This window comes from Lepeophtheirus salmonis, chromosome 5 (assembly GCF_016086655.4).
Source record: "Lepeophtheirus salmonis chromosome 5, UVic_Lsal_1.4, whole genome shotgun sequence".
In the NCBI taxonomy this organism is placed as follows: domain Eukaryota; kingdom Metazoa; phylum Arthropoda; class Copepoda; order Siphonostomatoida; family Caligidae; genus Lepeophtheirus; species Lepeophtheirus salmonis.
This window is the reverse complement of record NC_052135.2, coordinates 65639793-65661934: the sequence shown is the minus strand read 5'-3', so window position 1 is coordinate 65661934 and position 22142 is coordinate 65639793. Positions and strand designations below refer to the sequence as shown.

The window sequence follows — 22142 nt, the reverse complement described above, 5'->3', positions numbered from 1 at the left end:
GGCTGGTTCCTTTAAGGGATTTTAAGGGATTCCCCACAATACTTTATATAACATAATGGATGCTGTAATTAATTGGAGAACATTTTTGCATATATGGTATACCATGATTACAATTACATCATCTTCGATTGACTTTTTTGCATGCGGCCAAATGATGATATAAACACCATCTGGTAACAATTAGTGGATCAATCAAATTATATACATTTATTTTAGGGGTTCTGGATATTTTAATATTTTATGAATCTAAATACATCCTTGATTTCTTTATCTACATGTATCTGACTATAATGAGTAAAGAACATTTAAAAATTAGTCAATCAATGGACACACAATGTATTTAAGCCATGAAATATTCTTGAAAAAAAAAAGAAAAAAAGTTGCACCATTGAAATTAATTGTCCTTCTGTTACGTAATTTTGTATTTCTACTTATGTATTGTTTAACTAAACATCTACTCTGGATTCTTTATAGCAGATTACTTTATACAACATTGATGAGGAAAAAAAACCCGTTATTTTCTCATTTCAAATTAGATACTCATTTTTTTTTAAATATTAGGTTGGTCGATATCTCGACAAACCTTGGACTTTTAGTTTGTTTTTGTAGATAAAAAATTTAGACATATAAAAAAAAAAAGAAGAAGTTATTCTTCAAAATTTAGCATTTTGTAAATAATAAATATTTTAAAAGAATCTAAATTGATTTTTTTTAAATATATTTTTCAGTATTAGAAAATTGTTGAGTACACTAAAATATGTCTGACTCTGTCAAAAACAAACTAACAAATGCGCTGTGAAAATGTGTACCAAACGTTAAAAAAATCGAATAAGAATCTAATTTGGAATTAGAAAATGACGGTTTCTTTTTGATCGGACCTCATATTTATTATATATAATGTAATTGGACTCTTCAGAGGAAATATAGGGAATATATTTGCAATATAAAAATAATTTGTCAATCCTATTAGTAAGAAAGAAAAATATACCTAATGCCATTGATTCGGATCCAGCAAAATCTTTCAATGTGTCAGATTTACAATATATGAGGCTGCTCAAAATTTGAAAAAATCAAAGCCTGACATATAGATGGCGCCACTAAAATTTAATAACAAGATTATATATATTTTTTTGGGAAGGGGCTTTGTCTTTGAGAAATTCAACTAATTCAAATTTCTTGAAAAAAAAAATTGAAAAATTAAATTTTATGTAAAATTTTTTCCAAAATTTTATTTTAAATATTCAATTGTTTGGAAAAAATCCATAGCTATTCCGTAAAAATTATTTTTTTTTGATAAAATTCTATTGTTTACAAAAAATAGAAATTTTTTAAACTATTAAAAACAAATAGTTTTTTGGGAAAAAACTTCAAAAATCATATTTTAAATCAAATAGGTTTGGCTTTATATAAATCATTTGGGGCTCTGGACAAGGTCGGATTTGTATTTATTTCCTTAATCTCATAAGTTCTTGCAGTTAACTTAATAAAACCTCATACCAAAAATACTTAGGATTTACATTTCTATTCATTAGGAACGATTTAGTAACTACAAGTGCATAAATATTAATATCCATCATGAAATTGACGTATGAGACGTATTTTAGACGTAAATGTGACGTATAAGTCAAAAAGGAACAAATTTAAACCTTTAAATTTTTACTTTAAAAGTTTAAATGTGTTCCTTTTGATACAAAATATAATTAATACACTGCTTTATAACCAAAAATACAATAACTTATTAAATAAAGGTTTTTTTCTTCAAAAAATGACTTAACAAGTTTTTAAACAAATAATGCTTTGCATTATTTATTTCCTTTGTTTAGAGTGACAATCTACTGCGTAGTATTTCAATATTATGCAATGTTCGTGAATTAATTATAACTTCTAAGGGTGGCGCCTATTAGTTTAATTTTTCCAATGATTAGGGTCTAAAAATAACATTTGCAAATTTTTAACCGTTTTGAAAAATAATTGGAGTAGTAAAAATGAATCCATTATTTTATCAAATTGATGGTTTTATTAATGTGTATCTCGTATAGTATAAGTGCTATTGGTTTAAACTAGATGACAATAGAAAGATAGGAATTCGTTCAAGAGAAAATTGTAGGCAGTTTTTGTGGTTGTTTGACTCAGCATTGTTTGAGCGCGCGTCAATAATGGACACCAGGAAAGATTAAATACTGATGTTTCATTAAATTATATAATATAATAAATCTGATAGCAAATTTAACTGCACTTTGTTTGTTAATTTTAATAAAAAGTTGTCATGTGTAATATACAGATGATATTACACCAAAATCACCATTTTTTTCTACAATAATGTACAATTTTAGGGCGGTTCAGCTGCTACCTCTAAATATTCATAGAAATGTTTTCACAATTTATGAATCGCATCTTTTTATCAAACCTCAAATATTTTCTTTTTCACCATAAGTGAAATAATTGTCACCCTGATATGCAGAATATATTAAGGTGGCAATTTTCTTGCTCGCTTTTGATGCATTTTTGACGTTTTTCTTTCAGGGAGTAAGAATGTAAAATATGGCGAATTTCTTCATTTGAGATGATCTTCATACTCGACGCAGGATCATTTACAACTGAAATGGCCAAGCGCAATACTGTTCAAAAGTGTTTGCACTATACACTCACACCTATACAACACTTTATCGTTTGTTCCAATGTGACCAATAATGGACAAGATATACTTAGTTTAAAAAAGGGGTGGGAAATATACTTATACATATAAAAATGTCATACTTTTTTTATGCGAAAAACAAAACAAATAACTGTTGAGATACTTATAACTTTCTTTTATAATTATGTATTAACTCAGAGTTAGTTGTTGAATAAGTTATACAGTCTTTATGTTAAGGTATTAATATCAGGTATGCAACTCGACTTATACGTGTCATTTGTGTAAACTCACAGGCTTTATTGCTTTATGATTTATACGAATAAATTGTTCATAATGAATAGAGATGGAAATCCTAAGCATTTTTAGTATGAGGTTTTATTAAGTTAACTGACAAATGTGGGAAGGATTATATTACTAACAACTGATGTATGTAGAGTCTTTTTTCTGTTTCTTTTTGTATAAGAGGTTGTTTTATAGAATAAAAGTAACGACGTAAGGTATAAAACAAACTAACAAATCATTTATGGCCACTAGATGGCGCAGATATTATGTATCTTTTAAATAAACTTTTTGATAGGCCTAACTTATAAAAAGTATTAAAAAAGTGTTTTTTTAATTGTTCTATGGATAAAAAAAAATATATAAAAAGTGAGGAAAATTTGATGATCTGCGTATAGCGTGCATCATTTTTTTTCATTTTCAGAAAATAAAGATAAAAAATTTCTTTTTTTATTCTCTTTTTTTTGCTCCATAATGTACCTTTAGAAAACAAAATGAATACATACAAAATAATATTGTGTTTTAATTTTATTGACGAAATAAAGAACTTTAGTCACCTTTTAAAGTTTGAACTGGATATAAGGATCACATCTTAGGAAAAGGAAATTTGACAAAGGTTATTTCTTTACCATACATTACAACTTTTCCAATCCAATTTGAAAGCAGTTGAAAAATAAACTGTCCAACTATATAATAAGGTCAGAGTAATAGAAATTGAAATAATAATTCTTAGTTGGGAATATATTTTTATAGAAATCGTTCTGAATATTGATAAGGAAAGTATTAAACAAGATATTATAATAGGGGGATAAGTATTAGTAATCGGACTTGGGAATTGGAGAATAAGGATCTGCATCGAGAAAGTAATATTAAATTTGAAATTCCCTTTCTTAGTTATTATGGGGTTAAATTATTTATTACTTTTTTAAGTTATGAAAAAAATATCTCTTATAAAGAAAGAGAAAAAAGACCCTACATCAGTTGGTAATAAGCCAACTCTTCCCACATTTGAATTATAATTCAATAACTATTGTCAATTGTTCACAGTTAAACAAGAACCAATTTAAATTCAATCAACTTTAACAACATTGATTAGGAGAAAAGAGAAGTAAAAATATTGAGAGCTGACAACAAAATACGATGTATATTTTTGTGTTTGTGAGGTAACACCTTGTTTGTTTACTAAACACAACAATTATTTTTTCAAATGTGTACCTTTCAAACAGGTAATGATTTTAATAGGTATTTTTTTACTTCTTGGAATTATTTTTTCAAATGTGTACCTTTTTTTTTTTACTCAATGCAAATGTAATAGAACGACTGAAAAGTTTGTAGGTTAACATAGTAAAATATTACATTTATTTAGGAAAATTCAATTTATTTATTCAGTAGAGTTACCTTAGAGGACGATACAACAATTATAACATTCATACAATTTTCCAATGCCATTTTTATAGTACGATTTCTCTTTATTCTGAAAATAGGATCCTCTTATTTACTTCTGAACTTTCTCCAACGAACATTCTTCTCAGGTTTGCAAATAGGGAAAATCCATGGGGACAAGATCCCGAGAATACGGTGGATAGGGGAAGCAATTCATTGCCTAATCCATGCAATCGTTTTTAGTGACTTGTGAAACAGTATTCTTTTTATTCAAATGAGGGAGTTTTTTCCATGATTTCATCCTTTAAACAGTCCAATATATAATAATCGTTTTTGATGGTTTGTCCCTTTTTGTAGTAATCAAGAATATTATACCATGTGCTTCCTGGAATAGTGATATCCTAACTTTGTCGCTTACTGTTGCGTCCTTCCACGCCTTTGGTTCATCGCGTGCAGTCCACTCGGCTGATTGTCGATTGGACTCTGTAGTGTAGTGATGGAGCCACGTTTCATCCATAGTACCATATCGTATGATGTTTTCGTCGGTAATTGCCTTCCTTTTCCGGAACTACACTATGTGCATTGTCTTTGAACCTCATTTGGTCCCTTTCAAATTTAGCAAATCATTTCTTATTGGTTGATTTCGCTGGTGTAGAGTCTAACTAATGTTTATCAAGACAAGTCTAGGCTTCAACATTATTATTTTGTTTACACGTATCCATGAAATCCCCTTAGGGAAACAAGCACGTTTTACTATAGCGTTTTGGACTTGGATACATTAAATTGTTCTTCTTTGTGTCTCTGGACACTCTACGTAGAGTACAAGACTTTAGAATTGTTTTTTTTTTTGATCAAAACCAATTATATTTCTATAGAGTAATCGTGTATCAACCAGATCAATTTGTTTCTGTTAAAGTACTTACACAAAATCACTTCATGTAAAATATGTCATAAATTGAGTAAAAAAACCTCCTTAGTTCACAAGTTCTTTTGATAAAAAAAAATCTAGCCTCCTTCTCAAAATGCAGTTAAAAACGGGTAATAATATATTCATTTATTCTACATAAGAAATATATCTTTTTATGTAGCTCATGTCTTATCATAAATTATATTTGCATCATAAAGTCCCCCCAACCAAAAAGCGCTCTTTTTACATTCATGTTATACAGAATATGAATCATTTATATAGGAGTATTTAAAGAGGCTAATTACTGTTTAATATATGTATAGTAATTCATAATGAAATAAAAGTATATATGATATGCATAGATAACTAAGTCTAGATTACTTGAGGATGCTGATATTGCATGAGTTCACGTCAACTTTAATGCTGGGACGATTCCAAAAAATTTACCAATGCCAATTCCAGTGCTGGTTCTAATAAAAATTCCCTATTTTGCCATTATTTATAGCACTATTACCGATATTTAGACTATTTTACATTTTATGACATTTTTACTTACCTAAAAAAATCACTGGTTAGAGTCTAATAAGTACATTTTGGCCCCTCTAGATCGACCAATTATACAGCTCTACTAACGAGTCAATAGTAACGGGTATAGTTGATAATATTGTAGAGAAAAACGCGTGCGAGGAGACAGGGAGGAGAAAGACACATGGTATCATTGTTTAAAATACTGATGTGATTATCACTGATAATCACATCAGTATTTATCAGTTGCCTGCTTTATTATGATTTTTGAGGGTGTAACGAAAGTATTTATTAGCAAAATGTTTAATAAAGATACACTACGTATAATTGACTTAGACGATTTTTATCCGTTACAGTAGATTTGGAAACGTCACACTCCATGAAATAGTAATTTATTGTGAACCATATTCTCAGAAAAATAACTAATAAAACGACAAAATAAGAGTATTTCGAAATATATTTGAAGTTCCAAATTTAAAATAGAAGGCTTAAATTAAATATAATCTACATACTAAAAAATAAACCATCATACATTTAAGTTAAATATACAAAATTAAACAATTAGAATCATATAACTAATAATAACAATAAATTATAAAATATTGAAATAATAGATTGATCCAAATAATATCTTCTTGTTCTAACATCGGAATTCAGTTCAATATGTCATTTGAGGTTGCAAAATACAAGCCAGACGTGGAGTTTAATCAAAAGATCATCACCTTTTTTTCCTTATGTGCAAGTTGCATATACAATTGTGCACAGGATAGATATATTTCTACCGATGAGATTTTAATAATTATTAATAATAAAGTAAATCATAAAATAATGTTAGATTTCAATCCATATCTTCTTCCAATCTTAGTAAGAACAGCTTTTAGAATCCCACTTTCATTTATTTCATATTTATCTAAAAAAAGAAAAGTTAATCCATGCAGTCAAATTTAACTGATAAGACAATTCAGGCAACCATTCTTGACTTATTGTAGTTTTCTAACATGACATCGTAAAGATTTAGAGCAAAAGCTAATTATGTAGTAATGTCCGGCGATATTACTCCTTATTAAGAGCATCAAAAAAGGTTTTTTTCTCCGCTATTTATGCTTATATAACAACATATATACACAATTGGTAATTATAATGCTACACCCAATGCAACTACCCCCGTTGTTGTGACCATTTAAGCAGTTGTTTTTGCCTTTTATGAGTTTTCTGAACACCATTTCTTGGAGCCTATCAACCATAGCTAAGCCTTAAGTGATAAAAAAGTAATATTTATTGACTATGTAATATTGGAAAACCTAATGATCATACCCAAGTCTTTAAGTGAAGAAACTAGTCTCAGACAAACTAGTTGCGAACCATCCAAAGCTACTACCCCCGTTGTTGTGACCATTTAAGCAGTTGTTTTTACTATTTAATGAGTTGTGTATCATAATTCTTGATATGTTTAGCTAAAATAGAATCATATTTTAGGGTTAGATTTAAAAAAAGATTGAATACTTACTGTTAGTTAGTACAAAATTCAGAGTTTCATTTCGAAATTAGTAAATATTTTATACTTTTTACTGATAACTTGATCGTCATTTGGTGTGGACGACTCAAAACATTTTTATATGTATTTCTATTAATGACATCAGGTCCAACATCCTCCATTAATTTAATGATGGCTCCTCGGGAAGGGATAGGTTTACTCGTGTATTTCTCCATAAATTTTTTGAACATAGATGATTAGCAATTGATAAGGTTATATTAAATGCAATAAGCATCTTTGTGAGATCAGAGTTAAAGTCTGACTTGATGTATTCCTCATTAACTTGATTTTTAGATGAATATCCATGCTCTTGATATGAGATGAGAATAATGAGGGGTGTGTTATTCTAGATAGGGGACTAAAGTCACATTTATATCGAAAAATCCGACAAACCATCTGTTTCTCATCTGGTAAGTAATTCCCAAATTCCTGGGCCTCCATTTTTATAAATCCATACAGAAGGCGACGTTATTTTAGGCATTTTATTCAGTTCTCTATCGACTATCACCATCTAATATTATATTAATATTGAATAATGAAGGCGGGAATGATAACGTTCTTGATTGATAGAAGAAGATGTATATTATTTAATCAATAATGCCATAAGTATTTCTTCTCTTCTGCTCGCACGCTTTTCTATTCTTACCAAAATTATCACTCTTAGTAACGGGTAACTGCAACGCCAGTTCATCCACCGCACCGACAGTCCTTGAATTTGCTTGATAAAACGTACTTTGTGATAAAATTTCAATTTCGAATATTGCTTTTAGAATACTAGAAGATCCTGATTGTCATGTGCCTTGAATTGACTATTGTTAAGTGTATTTTATGCGTATTATCAATTAAATAAGTTCCTTTATCTTGTTCCATCTATCTCGAGAAATATATATATTCAGTGCACATGTAGGACCAGCTAGAGCAACATTCATTTTCTCGATCTTAATTTGGATATCCCACAATTACGCATTTTTAGCGTTCTTTCATTTTCAGATCCCGTTTTCTTAACCCTGCATTATAGCTACTAAATAAAGAAAAACGGACACTCGTCTACATGATTATAGATTATATAAAATATATATATAGATATTTTTTTTTTTTTTTTGGGGGGCTTTTTTTTTTGGAAAAACAATTTGAAAAATTAAATTTTTGGGAAAATGGATTTCAAATATTAAGTGAAAAAAGAAAAAAATCAAATATTAAATATTTTTGAAAATCCACAGCTATTCACAAAAAATTTTAAATTTAATATTAAATTTAAATTTTTTTTTTTTTAAATTTAATTTCCTAGTAAACAGCAAAAATTCCTTATTTATTTATTATTATTATTATTTTTTTTTTTTTGGGGGGGTCTCCAATGAAGAACGGGTAGTAAAGTACTTTGTGGAAACTAAGGACCCGAAAGATAGTTGCATAATATGTAGTAAAAATGTTGCAGTTTTGAAAGAGTATAGACAGTCTGATGGACCCATGGTTAATAGAAATATAAGGTTATTGTTATGACATTGGGCTTCTTGTAATTTTCAATTTGATGTATCGTACCAACTGCTCGGCAAGAAAAAGAGATTTTGACAAAACACGCAACCACTCATACACTATGACGTCAATATTAAGAAGCATGTTGGAAGTCAAACATCAGTTGTACACGCGTTACGGTATAACCTTGTATTTTTATTAATCTTGGAGGGACCGTGAATCTTAAGAACCGATCTAAAACCTGGAGTGGACCGAATAAATAAGGATTGACACAATACTGAGCAGAGCTATAATGGCTATGCGCTAGTATATTTGCAGAGTGTTTTTACAGCTTTATAACAGCGTTTTGTAGGCATATGTTAAAAAAATAGCTATAAACTGTGTTTTTGATAATTTCTTAGCATCAATTATTGTATTACCATACTAGCACGAATACGAAAAATTAAAAAGATCTTATTTATATCTATTTTCTTTATGATAAAATTCTAAACTGAACGATCTACTATGACTATGAACTATAAATGTATAATATGTAAATTTTTATTGTAAAACCTCCTTGTATACAACATTTTTTGTTGTTTTCTGTCCATTTGATTCTGTACCCCCTCTTGACAATCTTGAAAATGCAACACATAAGTGCTCATTTGAAAATACTGCCAAAAACTTGCCATCTTCCTTCTTCCACCATAATGAAGATACGTACTAAGACTAACTCACTAATCTTCTTCCTCCTTCATATACCTAATTATCTTTTAATTATTAATTCGTAATTGAATTTTTCCGATTGTACAATAATTCCTTATTTGGATTTTTAATTTTTTTTGGTGCATTTTTGAATCGACAACCCACACCTTAAAAAAACTTTGAGACACTGGGAATCGAACTTCTTTTATGATAAAAATTCAACTTATTAACGAAAAAAACAAACATGCTATCCAAAGCCATGGAATCTGGGTTGATCAGAATGAAACATATCCCTACGAACATAACTTAAAATTATGAACAATATTTTATGTCTAAAGTATGTATCTGTCCCCGTTTTTTAAATAAATGCGTTTTTATCATTGTTTTTCTATGTGGGACGAGCATGAGATACCACTATAGTGCTATTTTAATACTATGTAGGATTATATAAAATTATAAGACTAAAAAAATAAATTCAGTTGGTCGTTTCTGGTATCTTGATGGAGATTTTTCATATTTTTTAAAATTCATTACTTCGAATTGTAATTCATAGTTGAATATCAGTAAGAAATAATAAGAGTCGGAAGTTACATTGTCGATTTCAGAAAAAACACCCGATTCTCTAATTAAGATGAATTGTTCAATCACTAGTCAACTGTTCTTCCCTTACTTTATGATATTCATTTAAAAAAAATAAATATATGAGAGGTCCCCCAGTAAGAGCTGACATGAACTCATGCGAAAATATATTTTATTTTAGCAACCTCGTCATCTTTGAATACTTCTGAAAATTTGTTTTTCATCAAAGATTCCAGGGTTGATTTTTGAATCCAGTGAGTGTCACAGATTTGAAGTCTGCAGCTTCACCTTACCAAAATCAATACAACCTTGAAACCCATGATTGGCTAGGGTTTCCTGGATTACCACACATCGCCGACTAACATTATTTTTCCATCAAGAGATACTTTCAGCCGGGTGTTGCCTAAAGTTCTGACTTCATCACCTCCCAACACCACTAAGGAACAAGGGTTATCTTCTAACCAATCCAATTTTAAAAATTTAATAGTAAGTATGTTGACGATGGCATCCCAATCTAAGAGAAACTTGATTTTTTTTACCATCAGCCACAAAATAAATATAGGCCCCATCCTCAAGACCGTTAGCTCCATGAACAGTAATGGCTGAAATTGACTTGACCGATGATTTGCAGCACATTACAAAATGTCACATTAAGCCACACTTCGAACAATTCCGGGTACTCGCTGGCCCCTCATTTGTCAAAAATACATGTTTGCGGCTGTAAAATCAGTATTTCTTTTCAGGAGGAAGATACTTGGGGTATGGGATCCACTTCTTGGAGGTTTCTTTGATCATAGATTTTGGTCCCTTGTACTCTGATAGAAAGACATTGTCTTTTCACTCCATCTCACTAGCATTGAGGGACGAAGTCTCCATAGATCTTGCCAATTGAATCACCTTTTCGAAAGAGGAAACACCTTTCTGATCGACGCAAATTAGGACTGGAGGTATGTCTCAGAATGCAACCCAAAATAATTTCACCCTCGCAAGATGAGGAGCAAGATTTACAAGTAAATTTGGCATGGTCTCTGAGTTGTGTAACAAAATCATCTATAGGCTCACCTTGGACTTGCTTTATTTTCGATAGCCAATACCTTTCGAAGAGCACGGACTCCTGAGAGAAAAAGTCTCGGACATGGGTCTGACGACGGTTTGAAAATCATCCTCCTTTCCTTTTTAGTGGTAATTTTTAATGTCTTATAACATTGCTGTACTTCACTTCCAGTGCAATGTAGTAGTAAAGCCTTCTTTTTTTTCTGCCGACGCTTCCCCAAATAATGAAGCTAAAATAAAAAAATCGTCCTACTAGTACACCCACCTATGACTGCGATGGCTTCCTCACAGGATGAAAGGACTGGGCTGACTCACCCCTAAACCCCTTGCAGACGAGGAAGGTGACTCCTTTATAAGAATTTGGTCATTAGTAGAAGAATCATATGTCTTGGGATCACTCCAACAGGCAATGAGGTACTCCTGAACTATGGTGGCTACTTCAGACTTTTTCTTCCCCTCTTTCCACAACTCTAACTCCATACAGAGGTCACGCAGCCCAGCGACCTTAAGGGCATACAATGTCTTCACCATCCTCAACGTAATGTGTTATGTATTGAGTGGGAACGTTTTATAGCTCGTTGTCAATTTATGAATAAATAGGGAGTCGTGAAGGAGCATTTAGAAATAGGGTATATTCTTGATATAAGAGAAATTCAGTACTAAAAGATAAAAAGATTACGTACATATATAAAAGGATAAAACTAAGTACATTTATTTAACATAAAAAGCTAAAACTGGGATAATCATCCCACCCATCTAATCAGGGTAACAAATAAAATACATGCCACAAACAATGGAACTTTTCCTTAGTAATGGTTAATAATTATTCACAGCTTTACAACAGCTAATTTGAATTCAGTCATTTAAAGTTTAGAACAGCGATAACGCAAACAGAAACATAATCTAGACAGGTGACAACATAACGCTTAGTTATTTTTTATGGTATTAAGATAATACTGTCAAAGGAAATTGTAATTGTTTCAACTGTTACGCCTGGAGTTTCAACGGTAAAGTATTAATTAATTGTTTATATACTTTTGATCTCATTTTATGAGAACATTCTTTTAAATTATGTCATACAACATGCAACTGCTATTTAACAACGAACTTTGAGCGCATACACAGGTAGGATTTGTTTGTGGTCTTGGCGGCTAGCCAGAAGTGTTTGGTGTCAGTTTAAAAAAAAAAAAAAAAAAAAAATTAGGATCGTAGTTGCAATTCGTGCCGGACGGGACAATGTTGAGATTACAAACTTCTTATGCCTTCTAAATTTAAAATAACATATTTTCGTAGAAGTGCAAGTTAACAATAATTTTATTAAACAAATAATTCTTCAAAAAACAACATTGAATGTTTAGCGTTGCTTGCCATAGTTATATAAGCATTTACTATAATATTCTAATTTTAAAATACTTAATGTGGCACTGGAAGAATTTATTCGAATTACAAATATTTAATACGGTATGTTTTTATTATATGTAGAACATTTCTATCATGCCGCCAAGTCAATAATTTTTACATTTAATCTACGTGCGTGGAAAACTGCCCTTGAGAAAATTCCCATAGAGGAAAATTACCCGTATTTTGCAAATTTATTATATTTATTATTATGTAGAAATTCATAAAATATAGATATTTGTTAATACAAAATCGTAATTATTTAAATTTTATTTTATTTACCATTTTATTAACAGGATTAGATAAATTATTTCCAACAGAAATCAGTTAGATACTCTAACCTTTCCCAAAAGAAAAACAAAAAAGTAATTTAAAATTGAATGTGCCCATTACAAAATTAAAGAAAAAACAATTACTGAAATACCAATAATTTTATTTGCATGTAGCATGGTATGGCAGGGGTTTTTAAGGATCCAGGGATACCCCATCCAACCCAAGGGCTTGGAAGTATTATTTGGTATTAGAGGTGTTCCTTGGATGTATTGGCAGTGGGGTTTAGCAATCCCATTCTACCCCCAGGCCAATCCAATGGTGGAAGGTATTCGCCATATTTTAAGAAGCCCTAAGCTATTTATTTTTTCCCTCCTTAACAATCTTCTTGATTAATTTCTTAGAAGATTGGATTGAATTTAAAAAATTGTAAGGAAATTGTATTGCAATAATATTACTCACAAATGAAGATACTCCATTGGGGGATGGAATAAACAAATATATCTAGATATTTGTCGTAAATAGTATTAAGTTATTATTCATCAAGAAGTTCAATCAAAATTCAGGCAATTTTCCTCCATGGGAATTTTCTCCAGGGCAATCTTCCGCGTGCAATTTCCCCCAGTACAATTTTCCTAGTACCAATAATGTAGTCCTTAAAGAAATATCGCAAGGATTTTCATAGATCTTGTATACGGGCTGCAAGGTATATAGTGCTACCTTATGTATATCAAATATATATATATTTGATCTAATAAATAACAATGTAGTCGTATTATTGAAATATTGGCAGTGTGTGGATGTATACAAGGTGAACTGTTTCGGTTTTTTTTTTATTGCTCTCTGATGTATATCATAATTCATATGCATTTTAAAATATAAAAAATATGTATAAATGTATTACCTCTCGCAGGCGTTTCGTATGTAGCATCGTGTTTCTGTTAATGAGCGCTCTAAAGACTGAAGTACTCTCATGCATCTAATCATATTTGCTTCTCTTTATCAACTCTTCTTACTATTTTTTTATTCTTGAGGATGGAATATTTATTTGAAATGAATATAAGTATGGAGTAGTTACGTGTGTAAAGATTTCTTAAGGAGTTATCTTCTATATTATCAAAGAAACATTTGACTTTTATCCGACACTTAATTACTCTGGCAATATAGCTAGTTCGCAATAGTTTGAACTTGGACGTACACAAAAGTGGTATAATGTACTAATAAAAACTCAACTAGACACATAATTTGAAAACTCTAACAAATTTGAATTCAACTATACAAAATATGAAAGTGTATCTTCAAGGACTATTGCTTATCGGCGAACGAAAATGGCTGCTGATAATGGAACATGAGTTTTGTTTACTTGTTAATAGTTTGTTTACATACAAAAGGATAGTGGTGCCATCTTGCACACATTATTATTTATTAAAAATTTGTATACTCACGTTGAGCTTTTTGAACTAAATAAAGATATGGTATATTTTCCTTTCAACTGTTTCCATTAATTTTCATGAGTTGACTCTTGTATGCTTTAAGAACTAAAAAAACGTGATACATTGGTTTTTGATTTTTATATTAAATTATATAATCTAGGACTTCAATTCAATGTATATTCTACCTATATAATATCCATTAATAAAGTAATATTTATTTATCCATTATAATATCTAAATAATAAATCCAGTCATAATAATGAAAAGTTGCCAACAAGATATATGCCAAGAAGCTAGCTAAGAGTCAAAGAAACATGAATGATGTTTCTAAGAAAATAAATTTGAGTTCAACATTCAAGTGAAAAACTTACGTTGTCACTTTGACGGAAGCTAATTGTTCCCACTTATTGTGGGAACTTTCTTTTTAGAAAACGATCTATGATGTTCCTGCTTGTTCCTTACTTTTTGTGAAATTAGAGGCAATCGCATGGCTCAATGATGAAACAATACATGTTATTGACTATGTGTACTCCAAACATATTTTTACAGTTAATTTTATATATTAACACGGTCAGGGGGCACCTCCTTTGAGAAATGATGATCTAGATACTGCGAAGAATTTTTATGAAATATTAGTCAACTTTGCGAACTTAGAAAATATATCCTTATAGTTGACCCTCATGCTTTCTAACAAATAATACCAGAAAATGGAAACTTAGTGAATGTAAGGTTTCCAGAATCACAAAGCCAAGACTGTTTCAAGTTTATATATACCCGAGGGAACTCAAACAGAAAACGATTACAAATAAAAGAATATGAATTTGTATGTATTGGCTTATAAAATTGATGATGAAATCAAGAATTACGAAACTGTTAAGGAATCATAAAAAATGCCAATGGGTAATGAAAATTACAGTGTGGCCCACTCTTAAAGAAGACAACAGCAACCACGGTAGGATTAAAGCCTCTCATAGTTAAAAAGTAGAAAATCACTATGAAAGATCGACTCTCGGAGAAGACAACAACACCCTCGACGGATCTATAATATCTAAGGGCAAAGAAGTAGAAAATGAGTTGGATGACACTTTCACTTCAGACGTTGCATGAATCAAATACATCTAAAGAAGAGGAACCGAAGAGCTAAAGTGGTCCTCGTAGCTTTAGGCTTATTACTAAAACGAGGGCAGGATATACTGAAAGATATCTGAGAAAACTCTCTCTGAGACAAAAACTTCAAGAACCTCTCATTGTACCCTCCTAAAAAAACATTTTGTCAGTTACAGTCAACAATTAATATATGTAAGAAGACCTAAGAAAAACTCCATCCTTTCAGACATAATACCTATTATGAAATAATATATCGAAGTTATTAAAGAAATTGAACAATTCTTCATTTAACAAAATACTCTTTTACTTATAGTCATTTTATTCTAATCAAGAGAGTCTTTTGTTGTTTTTATTTAAAGTTACGATTGATCTTTTTGTACAATTGTTTTTAACCTTAAATGCTAAAAAAAAATTCCATTACCCTTTGTAATTGTTTCATAATATTAAAAGTCTATGTTGTGTAATGTTTTATATTGTTTATAATTATGTAAGTATTCAAATTATCAGAAAAGAAATATTGTGTATTAATAATTGGGAATCCAAATTGTTCCAAATTATGAAATACTACGCAGTATATTGTTAATTTAAACAAAGGTAATAAAATCTTTTAAAATCTTGTAAAGTCATTTTTTGAAGAGTTAAAAGCATTTCCGTCATACATTATTATATTTTTGGTTCTAAAGCATTGTAAAATATTCTTCAGTTGATAACAATTCAGGAGTGAAGATCAACACCAAGGAGTACATCAGCACCATCCTGGAGGAAGGTCTTGTTCCCTAGGCCCAACAGCACTTCCAGAATGAGCCATAGACCTTCCAACAGGATAGTGCACATATCCAGAGAGACGCAGCGGTGGTGTGAAGGCAATCTGAGTGGCTTCAAAGACAAGACAGTTTGTTCCCACTCCAGCAACAACCTAAATGCCATGGATTACTCCATGTATTCAATTCTTGAGAGCAGAGCCTGTGGGGTCCCCACAAAAAAAAAAAAAAAAAAATTGGATGACCTGAAGGTAAAAATGGTCGCTGCCTGGGACTCAATCCCATGGACATGGAAAGGACAACATGCAAGTCCTCTCAGAGAGACTTCCGGCTGTGGTCAAGACTAAGGGTGGTCATTTCGAATGAAAGTTATGCCACATGTTTTTGAAACTTGTTTCGACCTATGCCTATAATTATATGCACATTATGTAAATAGTTATGTACATTAGTATGTACTTTAGTAAACATTTAACAGAACTTTCTGCTGACCCTATAAAATATGTAATATATATTTCATTTTATTAGAATGTTTTTTGTATAATGTTTAGTGTCTTTTGGAAGGAACTCATGAATTGTATCCGATTTGATGAAAAAGCAATGTGAAATCAATTTAAAAAGAAACATACTTATAAAAAGGTGCGTGCCAGCCTACAATTTGTGTCTATAAAAAAAGAAAAGTCCTCATGAATTCTATGAAGTTGATAACAAGAAAGAGAGGGAAGAAAAGTTGACTATTTGGGGATTTTTACTTCACGTTTCTTCTATTCGAAGTATTTTATTTAGTAAAAAATTGGTATCTAAGGGAACGTTGACTATAAACGTATTTTTATTATATCCGAATGTCTTATATCCGGATTTGACTCTACATTTAAATTCTACATAGACTATATATTAGATGTATTTTGATTGAGATGATTGAAATCACATAGTATATCATTAAAAAATTCATTGATAATATCATAGTCAACGTGATGCATTAGTACGATATGACTTAAATCTCCGACTGTAGCAAGATTCCATTTAATTATAACTTTCTCTGATGGTTTCTTAAAATAAACAATGTAACTGAATTTGTTATTCCAAGAAGGGTAGGATATTTCTTTCATTTTTTGCAAGAGATAATTTGCCTTTTGAAGTAGTTCTTTGGCTTCAGTTCCTGGAGGTATGGTTCTCTGTCGATTAATCGCATACCAAGTGAGGGCAACCACAATTCCATCTTTGACGGAAAATATATCATCAATGATTTGAGTTGTTTCATTTGTCATAAAGATCTTACGTGTTAAAAATATACTGCAGGGAATTGGAACTCCGAGGTATTTATGCATTGAAAAGGATAAAGAGTCAATGCCCAGGTCAAAGCCAAGCTGTGGAGAACTGTTCACGAGGGGTAGAAAACCCCCATCCAGTGCTGCATCACAATGTATGTGATACTTTGTCAATTTTAACTTGTTAAAAAGTATTTTTGTTTTTTTTAATGCTATCAATGGCACCCTTCATCGTCGTTCCAATATTCAAATTAATAATAACTGGGCAATTAATGTTCTGAACCACTTGTTTTTCAAGATCTTTATAGTCAATCTCTCCCGAGTCTTGGCTCTTTACGATAATGTAGTCGATATTCAATATTTTTGAATATTTGAGCATAGAGTAGTGAGCATCATCACTTACATATAAAATGGGATTCTGGAAGTGAGTTCGAGGAATCAGAGAGCCAAGTAAATTACTAAAACTTCCACCAGATGTAACTACGGCATAAGTTCTTCACGTGAAATTTGAAACAAGTCTGCCATGTATCTCATTAGATCAGCCTCTATTGCTTTGATGGATTTTAAATTTATATCATATTCAAATATCTTTAGAGATAGAGACTTGCAAAGTATTTTATAAGCTCAGATTCAAATTCCTTGGTGCATAAATGGAAAAAGGAAGTCGATGATGGATTCCCGAGATATTTCAAGTAGTGTTGTATAAATTCCTTGTAGAAAGTGATGATGGGATCCCTGGGGTCACGAATGGTGGAGCAGTAATCAGTAATCTTGATGAGACGTTCAATAGTATCCTCATAGGAGAGTAAAGCATTTTTAACCTCTTTATAGGTCACAACTTATCTCGCAATAGCTGAGAGCATATTTGATGGATCACTAAAAATGATTTGTGAAATGATGTTAGTAGAATTTGTATTATAAATTTATGCAATTTATTATGAGACATTAATCAAGGATGTCTCTTTGGAATAAATCAATATACAGGTAAGATCACTTTTAGTATAGTGAATTGAAAAATGACGTCGTCAAAATAGGAATTTAATCATCAAGAAAAATAAAACAAATTGTGACTACAGCAATTTAACCACTGCCGGCTTGCTACTTCCATTTCATGTGTTGTCGTAATTAATTACACTAATTTCTGAGGTTATAAATTGTTCCTAATAGGTAGTTTGAGGGATTTCTACAAGACTTTATATAACATATATAAGTAGATAAATAGTAGATACTGTAATTAATTGAAGATCATTTTTGTATATACATATCATCATTTTCAATTTTTTTTGCATTCGGCCAAAGGATGATATAAACGCCATTTAGTGACAAATTAACATTTAGTGCATCAGTCAAATCATATGCAATTATTTAATAAATATCTAGATATTTATATAGTCATATTTTATGACTGTACAAACCTATTTTATTGTTTTATCTACATGGATATAAATATTATGAGTAAAGAACCAATAAAAATTAGTCAATCAATGGACACAGAATGTATTTAAACCATAAAATATTCTTTAAAAAAAAAAATAATAAATCCAAAAAAAATGATAAAGTATGCCATTTTAAATTGCAAAGTTCTTATCGCGAGAAATGCCGTTTTTGAAACCTATAAACATGGGGAAGTTAAGATGGATTCTCATTGCTGCAGCTACTCGCTATACTGCGTTTACAGTTAAAATTCCAGATGATAACATCTCAACTTGGAAGTTTGCTGGAGATCTAATTGAATTTCATCCTTCATTCTCAGCAAGATACTTGATGGTTTTGTGCAAGATTATTTGCAATTTTAATAAATTCAAATCTTTCAGTTCACAATAGTCGTTTTCTTTTTTTTCCCCGTTATTCTATTCATTTTTGTTAATTTTATGGTTGTTTTTTGAACTTTCAGAGACTTGTTCTTGGCTTATTTGCTATTCATCATTTTAAACGCATGTATAGGAGTGCATTGTAGTATTTTATTGCTCTTTTTTTCTAGAAAAATTATTTTAAAACTAAAAGTCTAACTTTTTTAGGCGTCAAAAAAAAAAAAAAAAAAATAGTAATGGAAATGTTGTGGACTTGTGTATAATAATTTAAAGAAAAAAAGAAAATCAAATAAAATCTAATTTGGAAATAGATGATTACAAAAAATTCTAGGGATATATATTTAATAAATTTGCAACATTAAAATAATTTCTCAATCCTATTAGTAAGAAAGAAAAAATAATGTAATAGAGTCAAATGCAGCAAAATATTTCCTTGTATCTGATCGCCAATATATTCGTATTATGTCGGCTGAAAAGTTAGTAGTCTGACATATAGATGATACCACTAAAATTAAATCATAATATTCTTAACTAGTATGAAACTTGAAGCAATTTGTCTACAGTTATTTTGAGCTATCGGATATTCGTTCGTGTGATATAGTTTTGTGATTGTAGCAACTTTTTTTATTGTTTTAAATATGGATAGTAAATAATTTAGTGTGTTAATGAAACATTGCTTTTTGGCTTGATAAACATTATTCAGACTCTGCATCGAGTGGGATTTGGGTTGATTTCCTTCATCGCATAGCTCATTGAAGCTAACCAAATAAAATTTTATACCAAAAATGCTTAATGTTTACATCCCTATTCATTAGGAACAATTTAATAACTGAAAATTCATAAATATTTGGATCAATCATACAGCAATAAAGGATGTGAGTTTACATAAATGACACGTAGAAGTACAGTTGCTAACCTGATATTAAATCCATAATGGAAATAATTGTCGACTTTTTTAAAAATCAATATTAATTACGTATACCTTTACACAATTATAAAAGAAAGTTATGAATATCCCAACTGTCTTTTCTTTTGTTTTTCGTATGAAACAGTATGACATTTATGTCTCATATATTAGTGTGGCAATTATTATACTTTTGATGAAAAAGTAAATATTTGGAGCTTTAAATATTGTTTATTAATAAAAGAAATCCAAATTATCCCAAATGAAATGTAATAATCCAAAATATTAGATATATAGTAGATATTTTTCGATTATTTGATGAGCATTGTCAAATGCAAAAATAAATAATATGCTTTTTGCATGTCTGTATGTATAAATTAGCAGACCTTATAATTTATTTTACAGGTTTATACTTCAGGTATAAAACATTAATCGAGATGTAAGTGTCAATAACATATTACAACCTATCTACATATGTATGTAATATTGAAATCCTTTAAATATTAGTCAAACATTGACTATCTCTCATTTGTACGTCTATAGCTAGAGTTGTATAAAATATGACTTGCCAATATTAAAAAAAACGAAACATGACAATTTATGGAATGTTTTGCAGGAAAGTGGATTAGCTGTCATGGCAGTTTTATTAAATGAACACAAATTTCCCTCCGTGAAGAATTTGATCAGGGATATGAAATGTTAGCAATGTGACCGTTTAAAAAAAAGAACGATTATTATTGAAGAAAAACATGACATGACAACTTGGTATAAAATAATTACTATTGTGAATGTTTTACTTAATGCGTCCAGCAATTTCGATCCATATATCAGTCCTCATCTAGAATTTGGATGTGACATTATTTGAATGAAACTTAGAGACAATTTCATGCTGATATATTAATTAATGGGGATTTTTTAGTTTTAAAAAAAAGATTACGTTTTACGAAAGAAAAGCATGACAGAGACCGAAAAATCGTACGACTAGTATTTGCCTGAACTTTTTTCATCAATTAAGATGATTCACAAGTAGATCAAGGCTTTTTGTATTTTGCATTAGTCCCGAAGTTGAAATAGAATTCGACTAAATCGATGATTTTTATGAGCGAATTAGTATCGAGTTCTGAGGTCCAAAATGTGTCTTATTTGTAAGAGTGGGAATAATATGGCAAATTAAATTTTGAAAAAACAAAAATTGCAAGCATGGCAGTTCCTTTCCTCCAAACAACAAACATTTTCAATCACAGAACCTCTTTAGGCTTGCTCTTTTGGCCTCGTATAGAGACTGTAATTGAGAGTGGAGATGAAGCTTTCAGAATGTGGATTTATTTTTTAATTTGATACCTGGTTTGCATTTGAAAAGAAAAGAAAAGTGGCACAATTAGCTTGTGCACCCTGTACACTACATATATTATATAGTATATCTATTTCCAAGCTTTCAAAACATTTAGTAAAGACGACGGCACAGCTATTAAATCCCACTTTATCAATGTCATATTTATTCTTCTTTTAAATATATCTATGAACGTATCGAAAAAAGTAGATTTATTGCCTTAAGATCACTAAGTAACATATATATAAGCGTATTACGTATGTATACACTTTTTAAATTTTATCCATAAATAAACTTCTTTAAAACAAGTATGAACCCTGAAAGTAGAACATACATTTATTAAATAAATACGTAGATTAAATCAATTATATGACCTTTAAAAAAAAGATGGATATTAAAGTTTGAAAATTAAGGGCCTATGGTATATATATAGTACTATAAATACTTTCATCGTCATATAAACTATAACACATCGACTGTAAAGACCCGTGCGTAATAAAGAAAACAAGTTTTTTTTCGGTCAAAATTTGCTTTTTAAAAATTGTTATTATTATTTTTTTTCGTTTTTTTTTAAAATTCACTTAATTGAGCGGAGTCCCCATAACAATTGCTTAGCTTAAACAGTATTTTTTCCCCATCAAGAAGCATTGAAAAATTAAAACACAACCTTTTTTTGATCTATCGTTTTGTAAATTACAAAAGTCGCGTCACACATAGCACAATAACTCACAAACTAAAGAACACATTGTCATGAAAGCTTGTCAGCTGTCTTGTAAAGGTTGATACAGACTGAATATGAAGAGAATTAAAA

General features: G+C 30.3%; 1 protein-coding gene and 1 long non-coding RNA gene across 2 annotated transcripts; both read right to left on the bottom strand.

The window, feature by feature from the left end:
* Window positions 1-6447: 6447 nt before the first annotated feature.
* On the bottom strand, window positions 6448-7530 carry LOC139905517 (uncharacterized). The gene is made up of 3 exons (XR_011780358.1): window positions 7237-7530; window positions 7044-7183; window positions 6448-6981 (listed from the first exon to the last, which is right to left on the bottom strand). It is a non-coding gene; the product is annotated as an uncharacterized lncRNA (long non-coding RNA).
* Window positions 7531-16905: 9375 nt separating this feature from the next.
* Window positions 16906-17286, bottom strand: LOC121117604 (histidine decarboxylase-like). The gene has a single exon (XM_040712048.1). The coding sequence runs from the start codon at window positions 17284-17286 to the stop codon at window positions 16906-16908; it is 381 nt and encodes a 126-aa protein (XP_040567982.1).
* Between the last annotated feature and the right edge of the window lie 4856 nt (window positions 17287-22142).